Consider the following 13789-nt stretch of genomic DNA (forward strand, 5'->3'; position numbering starts at 1 on the left):
AGCAATGATAAAACAAACAGCGCCTTGAGATTGGTGTGCCGGCCGGCACACAACCAAACAAACCCGTCCTTCCAGGACACTAGGGTAATGGGGACGTTAGCGTGTTGCTCCGCCCTACGTGTTTCATCACAGGTGATGTGGTCCAGGGGCCTACGCGTTTCGACAGTTCATGTAAAATTATCTAGAGACAAACACCAAAAATTGTTTTGCACATTAACAGAACAAATGGTTTTCTTTTAAACAGAACAGTATTTATCCGTAAAAAATTGAGTAACTAAGCGCATGCTTGGAAATGAAAGAATACATACAATACATTACATCATTGTGGGTGTTTCATTTTCGGAGAATTTTTGTAACTCTAGTAATCTATTTGTTTTCATAGTTACATAGTAGGTAAGGTTGAATAAAGACAATAGTCCATCCAGTTCTAGCTGTGTAGGTGCATGTGTGTCAGTGTCCAGTACATCCCTTCTGAAGACTGGTGACCAGAACTGGGCAGAGTACCCCAGATGTGGTCTAACCAGAGTTTTATAAATTAGTAGGGTTATTGTTTTATCTCTGGAGTATATCTCCTTTATTATGCATGCTAATATTCTGCCGGCTTTGGTAGCTGCAGCTTGACATTGCATGCTATTGCTCAATCTTGCATCTACTAGGACCCCCAGATCTTTCTCCATCCTTGATTCCCCCAGCGGTTCTCCCCCTAGTGAGTAGTTTGCATTTATGTTTTTTGCACCCAAGTGTATTACTTTACATTTCCTCACATTAAACATCATTTGTATTGTACCCATGTAGTTGCCCACTCCATTATTTTGTACAGGTCTTTCTGTAAAATGTCTATATCCTGATGTTTTGTGTCATCCACACAAACTAAGATTGAGCTATTTATCCCTTCCTCTATGTCATTAATAAATTGCATAGAATTGGTCCCAGGGCAGAACCTTGAAATACCCCACTTATCACTCCAGACCAGTACACGTTATTTATTAGGCTTGTGCAATTTGTTTCGTAACAAATCGAAATTCGGCCGAATTCTGCATTTTTCGGACATTCGGATGCATCCGAATGTCCGAATAAAAGAATAACGAATATCAAAGAATACGAAAGAAATATAACTAATAAATTGAAATGAATTTGAATGAATTTGGTAATTATTTAAAGATCTAATGAAACAAAAGGTCAGCTCAAAGTAAATCTTATAGTCCAATCAGCTAATTAATTTTGTGCCGGTGGATGGATTACTGTCAAAGTGCATTCCTGAGAACTGAGTTAGAAGGGTGTTGTATTGTATTTGAGCCGAGGAGAAGAGACGTTGTCATTGTGTGTGCTAAAAGATTCAATAAACAAACGACTTTCCAAACTATGAATCATTATCACGAATGTCTATACATACATACATAAATAGCGAATTTCAACGAATACGAACAAATGAATTCGACACTCTACGAATAATAACGAATTATCCAAAAACGTATTAACGTAACATAACGAATATAACAGAACGAAATGATGTATTTTACGAATGACAACGAACCGAAACGAAACAAAATTTTCCGTTGTGCACAAGTCTATTATTTATCATATTTTCAATGTGAGACTAGCATGCAAAAAACAAACAAATGATCATTCGTCCAATATTCTTGTGTGCGAGACTTTAGGGCCTGTGTTCATGGGCTTTTGCTCATTTCAAGCAGATTTTGCATCCCTATACAAGTCTACAGGAATGCAAATCCCACGCGATGTAGGTCAAATGCGAGTCACAAGGATGTAAACTGCTGTCAATTAATTCTGAATTATCTCAGTAGTGCCCGTGTGCCTGCCATCACATTCCCTTAAAATTGCTTAACATGGGTTGCGGCACTTGGAACATGGACTGCGTTGGGTTACATCACTCTGACGACCATGGAGGGCTTTTCATGCACCGGCACCGGCTTTTCCTACCATAAGCAACCCATTGTCCTGATCTACTCAGATCACTTCTAGCTACCCCTGCTGCCGTATGTTAGGTTCAGGTGATGTCAGATGTTCTCTATTCTTGGTATAGGTGAGGTGTATATTACCAGATAAGGGAACAGGCGAGGTATATGGTCTGGTGTCACGTGCACCGCTACACCAGTCTTTTTGTCACATTTGTTGCTGCACCGTAACTTGTTTTCAAGACTTTCCAAATTACTGACTCAGAACAAGTATGGTGGTCATGAAAGTCTTTGAAAAGTCAGACTCCCTACCTGCACACTTATTCAGGTCTAAGACTCAGATTGTATTATGGCCTTTTCACATCATCATGCTGTGGTAACACGCACAATACATCAAAGCACGTTAAAATACGGGTGCAATGCATTCTGAATGGCACCCCAATGCACCTTCACGACTTACAGCAATGCACAAAACTGTGCTGCTATGTGCTGTTGAAAATTCTCCATGCACAATTTTTGGTGCAAAATGTGCTAGGCAGCCATTCAAATTAATGTGCTGCCCTAACATGAGGCATGGTAATGTGCATTCATGCACCACAGAAGACGGTGCTGATGTGAATGGGCCTTTAAAGCTGGAAGGACGGTATGACAGCCAGATGACCAGAAGGAGGATCCCACAAGGGCAGACTCTCTTGGAAGACTTGCTGTCCCCTACCTTCGAACGGGTCAAAGCAATCTCAGAATAGCAGTACGTGAGCTGAGAACTACTAACAAACCCTGACTTTAGTTCAATAAAGTCCCCAATGCGTAGTTCCAAGCCAACCATTTCTGGAAGCCAACAATGTTCTGCCATTACCCTCAAACCTCTCCCTACTTACAAAATCACACCACTGGCAGAACCAACTAGAAGGAAGGTGCCACAGAGACATCTACTGTTTGGCTGTCAGAAATGAACAACTATGAATGCTGTGGGGTAACGCAGAAAAACTGCAGGCATCTCAACATTAGGGGCATCACTATACTTTGTTCGGGTGTTTTTCAGGCAGTTCTAATCTCTGCTGAGCTCCGTATGAATGCTAGGTCTAAAATGGTGTACTGAGCCCTATGTAGTGTGGCATGGTGATACAACAGGGCTGTTTCTGCATTCAGATTATTGTTTTTTATCTGTGGTTGTTCTCTTCAGGCGCCTACCCACTGCTCAGAATGCTACCCATAGAACAAACTTTGTTGGATGTCTTCCTGAATCCAACACAATGTACACAAAGCCTAGGTACCATGTTTCTCTAACTACCTTGTCTTTGATAACTATTTACCTTTTGCTTTGGCGGAACAGCGAGATATCACACCCTCGATAGAGAGGGAGATTCTCCAGTACTTGAGTCAGCCACTTTATTATACAGAACTCCCAACAATTTTTAAAGGCCAAGTCCAACTTTTGGACTATGTTTCATGTTAAACTCCTGTTTAGGATGTGACATGAAACATGGTCACATTCTCCAGCCCCCCCCCCCATCCTAAAACCAACCCTACCCACTTACCTGAATTGCAGTATTCATCGTTCTGTTATATTCAGCATGGCTGTCCATGGCTTCGCCCACATAGCCACGTTGTCGGTCTGCATCCACATCGGTGGGTGCCCACAACTGTGGTTGTGCATTGAGATGGTACTTCAAGACACTGCATTCTGGATCAAGCAATGCCACACATTATGCTAACATACAGTCAAAACATGTTTTCCTAAGCTTTGCCACAAAGAAAAGATCTGACTTGGCCTGAAGAGTAATAAAATAATAGATGGATTATAATCTGATGTTCATTCAAAATAAGGAAATTGCCCAGACAACCAGATGGTCACTGGCATGATGACTATACCAAAAGAAACCATAGCTAAGGGGGGGTTCTATCCTAACAAACTGAACAGTTGTTTCTTGAATAATTCAAGCTAGTATCTGCATGATTTTGGGAAGCTACACAAACACATTTGCAATCAGGGAATTCTATCAAGAAAAAATAATTCTTTGTAAATCTACCCTTGTGGTTTCTAATATTCAATCTTCTCTCCTCAGGCACTATGCGGTCATCTTCCCCTCTGAGATTCGCTCTCAGCATTCTGAAACCATATGTATACACCTGGAGGGGGCAGAGGGAGAAAGCAGAGCACAGATCTCCTTAAATCTGGATGGAAAGAATACCACCCTTGTAGAGAAGACCTTTAACGAGGACTCCATCTTCAACTGTGTTGCAATCCAGGTAACAAAAGTCCACATAATATGCACAGTAGTTCATTTTTACCCAAAAAGAACAAAACAAAACACATAGTTCACATAGTCTTAGTCTTAGCCCTTGTACACACGGTCGGAGTTTCCGACAACCAAATCCGTCAGAGTAATTCCGGAAGAGGTCCGGAAGTGATGTTGTATACACACGGTGGGACTAAGTTGTCGGAAAATCCAATTGTACATAACGTGATGACGTTATTTCGTTACGACGGGACTACGTTCAGGCTAGTAGCCAATAGCTTTGGTCTAGGAATTTAATCTGAGGATGCGTGGCACTTTGTCCATCGGAGTAGGCTACACATGATCGGAGTATGTCCGATAGGAGCATTTTGTCGGAAAATTTTACCGGCAAGTTGGAAAACTTGGTCCATCGGATATATGCAAACCACACAGAGTCGGAATATCCGACAAAACGGTCCGATAGGAAACCTTTCCGTCTGAATCTCTGACTGTGTGTACAAGGGCTTAGTCTTAGTCCATAGGGTTCAGTATTGAGTTGGCCCACCCCTTGCAGCTAAAACAGCTTAAACTCTTCTGGGAAGGCCGTCCACAAGCTTTAGGAGTGTGTCTATGGGAATGTTTGTCCATTCTTCCAGAACTGCATTTGTGAGGCACTGATGTGGACAATATGGTCCGTCTCGCAGTCTCCACTCTAATTCATCCCAAAGGTGTTCTGTCGGGTTGAGGTCAGGACTGAAGCACGGGTGGACTGTCCGCCCAACTAGGTTCGTCAAACAGTTTGACAAACAGTCCATTCAAAATTTGCATGAGCGGACTTGACCACACACGACGAACGAACAGTCCGCTGAAAACATGCGCGATGACGTGAACGGCACGTACGACGGGACGAGAAATTCGGCGTCCGATACACTGCAATGCAACCTTCGCTGTGTAAATTCTTTCTGAGCATGCGCGAGACTTAGTTTGCCGAACAAGCCTACACACGAGCGGACTGTTTGCTCAAACCAAGTTTCAGCGGACAGTCTTACGGTAATTCCGAAAAACTTTGTTCGTCAGACTGTCCGCTGAAACTGTCCGCTGAAGCCCACACACGAGCGGACTGTCCGCTGAAACACTGTTCAGCGGACAAAGTTGGACGAACAGTCCGCCCGTGTGTACGCGGCCTTAGTCATCACTCTAACACATCCCAAAGGGTTGAGGTTAGGACTCTGTTCAGGCCAGTCAAGTTCCTCCACCCCCAAACTTGATCATCCATGTCTTTAAAGACCTTGCTTTATGCACTGGTCCAATCATTTGGTGGAGGGGGGATTATGGTGTGGGGTTGTTTTTCAGGGGTTGGCCCTTTAGTTCCAGTGAAGGGAACTCTTAAGGCGTCAGCATACGAAGCAATTTTGGACAATTTCATGCTCCAAACTTTGTGGGAACAGTTTGGGGATGGTCTCTTCCTGCTCCAACATGACTGTGCACCAGTGTACAAAGCAAGGTCCATAAAGACATGGATGAGTGAGTTTGAGGGTGGAGGAACTTGACTGGCCTGCACAGAGTCCTCACTCCAACCCGATAGAACACCTTGGCGATGAATTAGAATGATGACTGCGAGATCGTCTCATCCAGCATCAATGACTGACCTCACAATGGCGCTTCTGGAAGAATGGTCAAAACATTCCCATAGACACACTCCTAAACCTTGTGGACTGCCTTCCCAGAAGAGTTGAAGCTGTTATAGCGGCAAGGGGTGGGCCAACTCAATATTGAACCCTACAGACTAAGACTGGGATGCCATTAAAGTTCATGTGCGCGTAAAGGTAAGCGTTCCAATACTTTTGATAATATATATCGCAGTTCATCTTTACCAAAAACTGCCTACATTTGTAGATAAAAACAAGCTGCACAGCTTTGACCAATATTGAATAATTCCCTTGTAATAGGTGTAGGCCATTTACAGTACATACCTCATGAAGCCTGCCATTGCTAAAGACATTGCTAAGAGAAGCCTAACTGTTACTTTTCACCTCCACCATGACAGGACTGCAAGCTCTTTTTCTCATTCAAACCCTTCACATAGTTACATAGTAGATGAGGTTGAAAAAAGACACAAGTCCATCAAGTCCAACCTATGTGTGTGATTATGTAGGAAGGCCAGTGTGGTGGCCTGAATTTATAGGAGGAGCCCGGAGGGTATTTAACCAGCCCGCTCGCCTGTGGTCTTTGTCGGTTTCCGGTGCGCGGCACTACGTCACTAGGCCGACTGCTCGTGTTTCGTTGCCATTCGGATAAACGTCTCTCTACTAGAAATCTCGTGGTTTTCGTTTCCTGTTCGTTTTTGTACAACGTCGCCGGCTCGACTTCCGCAGGTAAGGGTCTCGATTGACCTTCCTGTACTATTTTTGAGTGTCGTTAAAACCTGAAATATCGAATCGTTCGTTATGATACCGGGTTGTTATCACTCAAAACGCACTATTTTCGCAGCGCCCTTCATTTCACGGGCGTCATTTCGGTAGATATTGCTTGTAGGAAAAACTGCACTGTTTTAGTAACTTGTTATGTAGTCTCATTACCGTGTTCCACAGTCAAAATCGTTGCCAGTCGTGTCTCACGGCACAACGACTCGTACCTCTGCCATAGCTGGCTCACGTAGGTCATTTCATCATTTCACTCATTTCTGTCACGCACTGCGCTCCGATTTGAATCCAGTCGCATCCGCTAAATGCGCCGATTCGTTCCGGTGTGCCCCTAGTTGCTCGGCCTCATTTCGGTACATGCTCCAGAGCCCGCTCTTTGCTAAATCGACCCGGGTCTCTGTCATGGGAGTCATTTCACCTCACCTATTACGTTCGAATCGAAACCAGACGCTTTTCTCAAAACGCACAGGTTCGATCGACGCGTCCCAGTTGCGTTGGCCTCATTTCGGTACATGCTCTAGAGCCCGTTCGTTGACGGTCGCAGGTTGCGTCCTCTCCGATTCGTAGCTCTATCATGGGAAGCATTTCATTGTCACGTAGTACGTTCAGTTCGAATCCGGTCGCATCCCCGTGCACCAATTCGTCCCGGCGTGCCCCAGGTATTTTTCGGCCTCATTTCAGTACATGCTCCAGAGTCCCGTTCGTTGTCAGTCGCAGGTTGCGGCGCACCGATTCGTGCCTCTGTCATGGGAAATCATTTCACTGTCACGTATCACGTTCCGATACGAATCCAGTCGCATCTACCATGCACCAATTCGTCTCGACGTGCCCCAGGTATTCTTCGGCCTCATTTCAGTACATGCTCCAGAGTCCCGTTCATTGCCAGTCGCAATCGCGGCACGACCGGTTCGAGCCTCTGTCATGGCAAACTTTTGTCACTCATTTCATTGTCACTTACCACGCTCCGATTCGAATCTAGTCGCATCCGTGATGCACCGATTCGTTTCGATGTGCCCCAGTTGGTTACGGCCTCATTTCAGTACATGCTCCAGAGTCAGGATTCATTATTGGTTGCAGGTTTCGGTTCTCTGATCCATGACTCTGTCATGGGAAATCATTTTCACTGTCACGTATCACGCTCCGATACGAATCCAGTCGCATCGTGCACTAATTCGTCTCAGCGCGCCCCAGGTATTTCAGCCACATTTCAGTACATGCTTCAGAGCATGCACGATTAACGGATAGTCGCAACAGCGGCATGATCGATTATTGCCTCTGTCATGGCAATCAAAATAATTTCACCGTCACGTACCGCGCTCCGTTTCGAATCCAGTTGCATACATGCATCGATTCGTTACGGTGTGCCCCAGTGCTTTAGCCTCATTTCAGTGCATGCTCCAGAGTCCGGTTCATCATCAGTCACAGTCACGGCAGTCGTTACAAGTACGCACACAAGCGTAGACTTCTTGCAATCATTGCAAACACGCATCCAAGCGTAGACTTCTTGCAATCGTTGCAAGCACGCTTCCAAGCATAGACTTCTTGCAATCGTTGCAAGCACGCAGTCAAGCATGGACATCTTGCAGTTGGTACAAGTACGCATACAAACGTATACTTCTTGCAATTGTTGCGAACACACATCCAAGCGTAGACTTCTTGCAGTCATTGCAAGCACGCATCCAAGCGTAGACTTCTTGCAATCATTGCAAGCACGCATCCAAACATAGACTTCTTGCAAATCGTTGCAAGCACGCATTAAGCATAAACTTCTTGCAATCGTTGCAAGTTCGCATACAAGCATAGACTTCTTGCAATCATTGCAAACACGCATCCAAGTGTAGACTTCTTGCAGTCATTGCTAGCACGCATCCAAGCGTAGACTTCTTGCAATCGTTGCAGGCACGCATCCAAAACATAGACTTCTTGCAATCGTTGCGAGCACACATTCGGGCATAGACCTCTTGCAATCATTGCAAGCACGCATTTGAGCATAAGACCTCTTGCAATCATTGCAAGCAGATGTCCAGGCACAAACTTATTGCAATCATTGCTAGCAGGCAGTTCTGGCTGGCTCAATAGATTGCTTTAGGAAAAGCCTGGATACTTTCCTAAATGTACGTTATAACGGGGTACTTATATTTATAGGTAAAGTTGATCCAGGGAAAATCCGATTGCCTCTCGAGGGATCAGGAAGGAATTTTTTCCCTGTTGTAGCAAATTGGGCTATGCTCTGCTGGGGTTTTTTGCCTTCCTCTGGATCAGCTGTGGGTGTAGAATTGGGTGTGTCGGGTTGTGCCGTATTTTATTTGTTTGATTTATGGTTAGGACTGGATGCACTTCTGTCTTTTCTGACCTGGCTACCCATGTATCTTACCATAACTCTTTGCAATCGTTGCAGGCACGCATCCTGGCATAACTCCTTGCAATCATTGCAGGCACGCATCCTGGCATAACTTCTTGCAATCGTTGCAGGCACGCATCCTAGCATAACATCTTGCAATCATGGCAAGCACGCATCCTGGTGTGACTCCTTGCAATCGTTGCAGGCACGCATCCTAGCATAACATCTTGCAATCGTTGCAAGCACGTATCTTGGCATAACATCTTGCAATCGTTGCAAGCACGCATCCTAGCATAACATCTTGCAATCGTTGCAAGCACGCATCTTGGCATAACATCTTGCAATCGTTGCAAGCACGCATCCAAACACATGTTCAAGCACAACTCCTGCAGTCTTCACAAAGCACATGCGGTAACACGAATTTCTCACATTCACTACTAACACATCTCCAGTGACAAACTCCCGCGCAATTGTCGCAAGTACACGTTTAAACACTACTTTTGCAATCATGCCAAGGCTTGCGACTTAGCATAACTTCTTGCAATCATTCTTTTGCAAGCACATTCTCAGTGGCACACAAACTGGCTACACGTCGTTTTCAGCAGCACTTAATTGACCACTTGTCTCCTGTGGCTTTTCTTACAAGCCACTCACCGTTTCCTGTCTGTCTGTCTCTCCCTTAGGACAGTTGAGTTCAACTTCCATCCTGAACCAGGATCGTGTTGACACACGCAACTGGCTTCTTCCTGCAACACGCTCAGGCTATACCTAGCCAGCGTTCAGCATTTCTTATCCTTACAGGGCCCGGAGAGCCATCTGTCTTTACGGCCCATACAGCAAGATCCCCTCTACGGGGCATCCAGAGGCATCGCCCATAGCCAACGGCAAACGCTCGCCCATCACAACTGCCATCTTTAAGGACATATAAAATCCTCGCATATTCCCCAGTCTTGTCATCCAAGCGGCCATCTACCTGGCCCTTTGTGGTTTTCCATGGCCTAGCCAATTTATTGTTGGTAGCACTGGCAGCCAGGTTCTACACACACACTACCTGACGAACGTTCAAATCGGCAATACGGGCCATTCCCCAGGGTCGATCTTTATGTCACGCCTCCTGGTCCTCCTCTCACGGACACAGGACCCTTCTCAGATCCTTAATTTAGATGCCGTGGCAATAGCAGACCATCAATGTCGGAAGGTTCCTTACTGCATGGATTGGTGTAGCGATGTTTAGACCATCTACGATGCCCCTGTCACCCCTGGTAGTGACAGATGCCACAGCCTCCACAGGCTTCGCTGCAATTTTTGGCCACCACTGGTTACAGAACCATGGCATCAGGGATACTCCTAAACCCCGGGTTTACCTGGACTTCCTCCCTCTTCAAGCTATACCCGGTCATGACAGCCTCTCGAATCTGGGGTTATGTCAGGACAGGACAGGCTGTGGCTTTCACCACTGACAACTGGGCCAAGGCTCACCTTGTTGATGAAGCCAGGTCTGGCCGCTCTCGGTTGTGTCCTTCCTGCGCAGACTGCTGCAGTTATCTTGGTGGCATCAGTTAAAGTCCATTGTATGGGCATTCCAGGCCTTCAGCAACCCCGCAGGCCAAGTCCTGCATAGTCGTCACTTGGCTCGCTACCAACACCATTTCATCCTCCACCTTGCAGTGTCTAAAACCCAGCAATCTGGCTCCAGGATAGACATCCATTTCTATAGAAAAGGCAGTGCTTGGTGTCGAGTAACCATACTCGACTACCTACTGTCACTCCTACCGGAACGCGTAAACTCTAGTTCCCTATTGCCTTTTCGTGCTAACACTTGTGTACCTGCCAGTTTCCCAAACACATGGGGTTCTTCTACGCAGCCTACACCTCGACCCCGGTCCATACCGTGGTCACTCTTTAGTATTTGAGCACCCTTGGTAGCATGTTGGCATGGGTCCCAAGTCACGTCATTGAGAGACTAAGCAGTTGGAACCCTGCCTACCTCGCCCGGTACATCCCCAATCCTCGGATGGAAATGGCACAAGCATTCACCAAACTTGCTCAACTAATTAAGCTAAAACTAATAAAACTACACCCCTACCTGAATGTTTTTGCCCCCTTATTTTGGTATACCGACCATCAGACCAGGGCACACTTCAGGTCCATTTCATGTTGTTAATTTTATGGTAAAGTCTATTTGTTCATATCCGTATCGGCCATAGGGCTTTGACCATAAATGTCAGTATTCCATTGTATAGCCCTGTAGGTTGCGGTCATTCAGGTGCTTATCTAATAGTTTATTGAAACTATCGATGCCCCTTCCTGAGACCACCGCCTGTGGAAGGGAATTCCACATCCTTGCCGCTCTTACAGTAAAGAATCCTCTACGTACATGCGCTCTCTCTCTCTCTCCCGCCTGATGCAGTTCTGAGATCAGCGTTTGAGAGCTCAGTTCTGTGATGGTGAAGGTGAATAGTAAGAGCGGGGCATCTCTTAACAATGGCCAACCTAGAGATAGTCCAGTCAGGCGTCATTAGGCGCGTAAATGGCCTACACTTATAGCAATGGTATTCAACATTGGTCAAAGCTGCAAAGCTTATTATCCACAGATGTTCCTTATCTGCATAGGCAGTAAAGGTGAACTAATCCTTAAGGCCTCATGCACACGGACGTTTTTACAGCTGCTTTTTTGAGCGTTTTTTGCAGCTTAAAAACGCCTGTCCATGTTAGTCTATGGCTTCATGCCCACCTAGATGTTTTTGAGCTGCAAATGGCATAGGCGTCTTTTAAGCCGCGTACACACGGGCGGACTGTATGGCCAACTTAGTCCGTCAGACAATCCGACGGACAGTCCGTCCTACTTTCGAATGAACGGACTTGACCACACACGGATGAACAACAGTCCGTCGAAAGCTTGCGCGATGACGTGTACAGCACGTACGATGGGACTAGAAATAGGAAGTCCAATACACAGCAATGCAACCTTTCGCCGTGTAAATCCTTTCTGAGCATGCGCCATACTTAGTCCGTCGAACTAGCCTACTCACGAGCGGACTGTCCGCTGAAACCAAAGTTGGACGGACAATATTACAGAAATTCCGAAATACTTAGTCCGCCAGACTGCACGCTGAAAAAGTCAGCCGAAGCCCACACACGAGCGGACTGTCTGCTGAAATGTGTTTCGGCGGACTAAGTTGGCCAGACAGTCCGACGGTGTGTACGCGGCTTAAGCTGTAAAAAAAAAAACAGGACCAGTGCGTTCCGTGGCGCGGAGCTAGAGCTGTAAAAACGCGAATCGCGCAAAAACGCGCATAAACGCGTAACATATTTTCTTTGTTTCTAAATGCTATAGCCAAGAGATGTGTTTCTTTAAAAAACGCTACTTAACGCTAAAAAACGCGCAAAAACGCAGATTTTTCCAGGCGTCAGAGCTAGCTTTGCAGCCAGTTTTTTTAAAACGTCCGTGTGCATGAGCACTTAAAGCTCATCTTTGGGCAATGAAAAATAAAAACCCTGTAATCCCTTCTTCTATTACATTCAACAGTTTTAATTTTTTGACCCTTAAAACTCCCTTTTACGCTTTAACGTCTGCTGTTACGTGTCCCTCATTTGCAACTGTTCTGGATATAGAGAACATTGATCCGGCACTACTGTTTGGTTCCCTCATCATGGCATCATCATGCCACTGCAGTCTTCTTCTACATCCTATGAGGATCCCTGGCAATGGACAGGCAATGAGAAGAGATTACCTCACCCAGACAGAAACACAAGATCCCACAGTACCACCCTCCCGTTCTGCACTCCATAATGGATAAGACTCAGGACCGGCATAATATCTGAAAGCAGATTTACATAAGTGAAATTTACTTTTATATTAAGAATTTTTACAATATGGTGATTATTTGGGGGGAGGATTGGTGTCCAGGGGCAGACTGACCATTTGGCCACTCGGGCACTGCCCATGGGCCCCGGGCCCCTAGGGGGCCCCATCAGGGTGCCTTGTCGTAACAAGCAGTCGGCTGTGAGTCGAACGATTCGACCGCTACAAATAGAAATGCTCGGGCAGTCGAACGGTTTCGACTGCCGTACCTGCGAATGAATCGCCTGACGTGGCGAAATCGAACGTGTCGAATGATGATAACGACTACATCGAAAGTAGAACATAGTGACATGCGTACGAGGCCACCGAAAACATTCGATATGAAAGGACCGAGCGGCTCGTGAGTATAAGCATGATGACGGTACATCGAAAACATAATGAAAAGAGGGTGCCGAAGCCCTACCTGCGACAGCCGGCCCGAGGCGTGGCGACAAATTTGACGGGTACAACGACACTCCGACGGCGAAAACCTACGGATGCTGATGGATGAGAGACGGTTTGTCAAAAAATTGGAGACGAATAACGCGGGAGCTGACGAACAGGCTCACTGCGTCTGGTCTGGATAGTCGGCCCTTGATATCTGACGTATCAGGTATCGCGCACTGGAACCGACGAGGAAGGATGGGCGAACGGCTGCTTATATACCACCGGGCTCCACCCATAATTTCAGGCCACCATACTGGCCTTTCTATATATATATATATATATATATATATATATATATTAACATTGGGGGATGTTTAACTCAGTGGCAGATGCCTTTACAGTAAGTTCACAGCGAACAGGAACTTTTGTTTAAGGGCATGGTAGCCCACTTTTATTAAAAAGGAACAACATAAAGTTCATACATGCACTTCGTTGCCCACACAGGGGTTCTTCTGCCAAAAATACAATACATGAAAAATGCCAAGCCATCTGGCTCTCTTCAGGAGCACTGCCACCTAGGCTTTACAATTCAGCCCTCTTGGCCTTATAACAGGGTTCCCGCACAACTACTGTACCTCTTTTCAGCTTCCTTGCTGCTC

General features: G+C 45.8%; 1 protein-coding gene across 1 annotated transcript in view; it reads left to right on the forward strand.

Moving 5' to 3' along the window:
- Nucleotides 1-13789, forward strand: part of LOC143930922 (alpha-2-macroglobulin-like) — a 173915-nt gene that overhangs the window by 10432 nt on the left and 149694 nt on the right. The window contains exon 2 of the mRNA XM_077455614.1: nt 3983-4166. Coding sequence (XP_077311740.1) covers nt 3983-4166 — 184 coding nt within the window. The remainder of the gene's footprint in view (nt 1-3982; nt 4167-13789) is intronic.

The sequence above is a fragment of the Lithobates pipiens genome, unplaced genomic scaffold (assembly GCF_037356315.1).
Source record: "Lithobates pipiens isolate NorthernLeopardFrog02 unplaced genomic scaffold, aLitPip1_a1.2 Scaffold_25, whole genome shotgun sequence".
In the NCBI taxonomy this organism is placed as follows: Eukaryota; Metazoa; Chordata; class Amphibia; order Anura; family Ranidae; genus Lithobates; species Lithobates pipiens.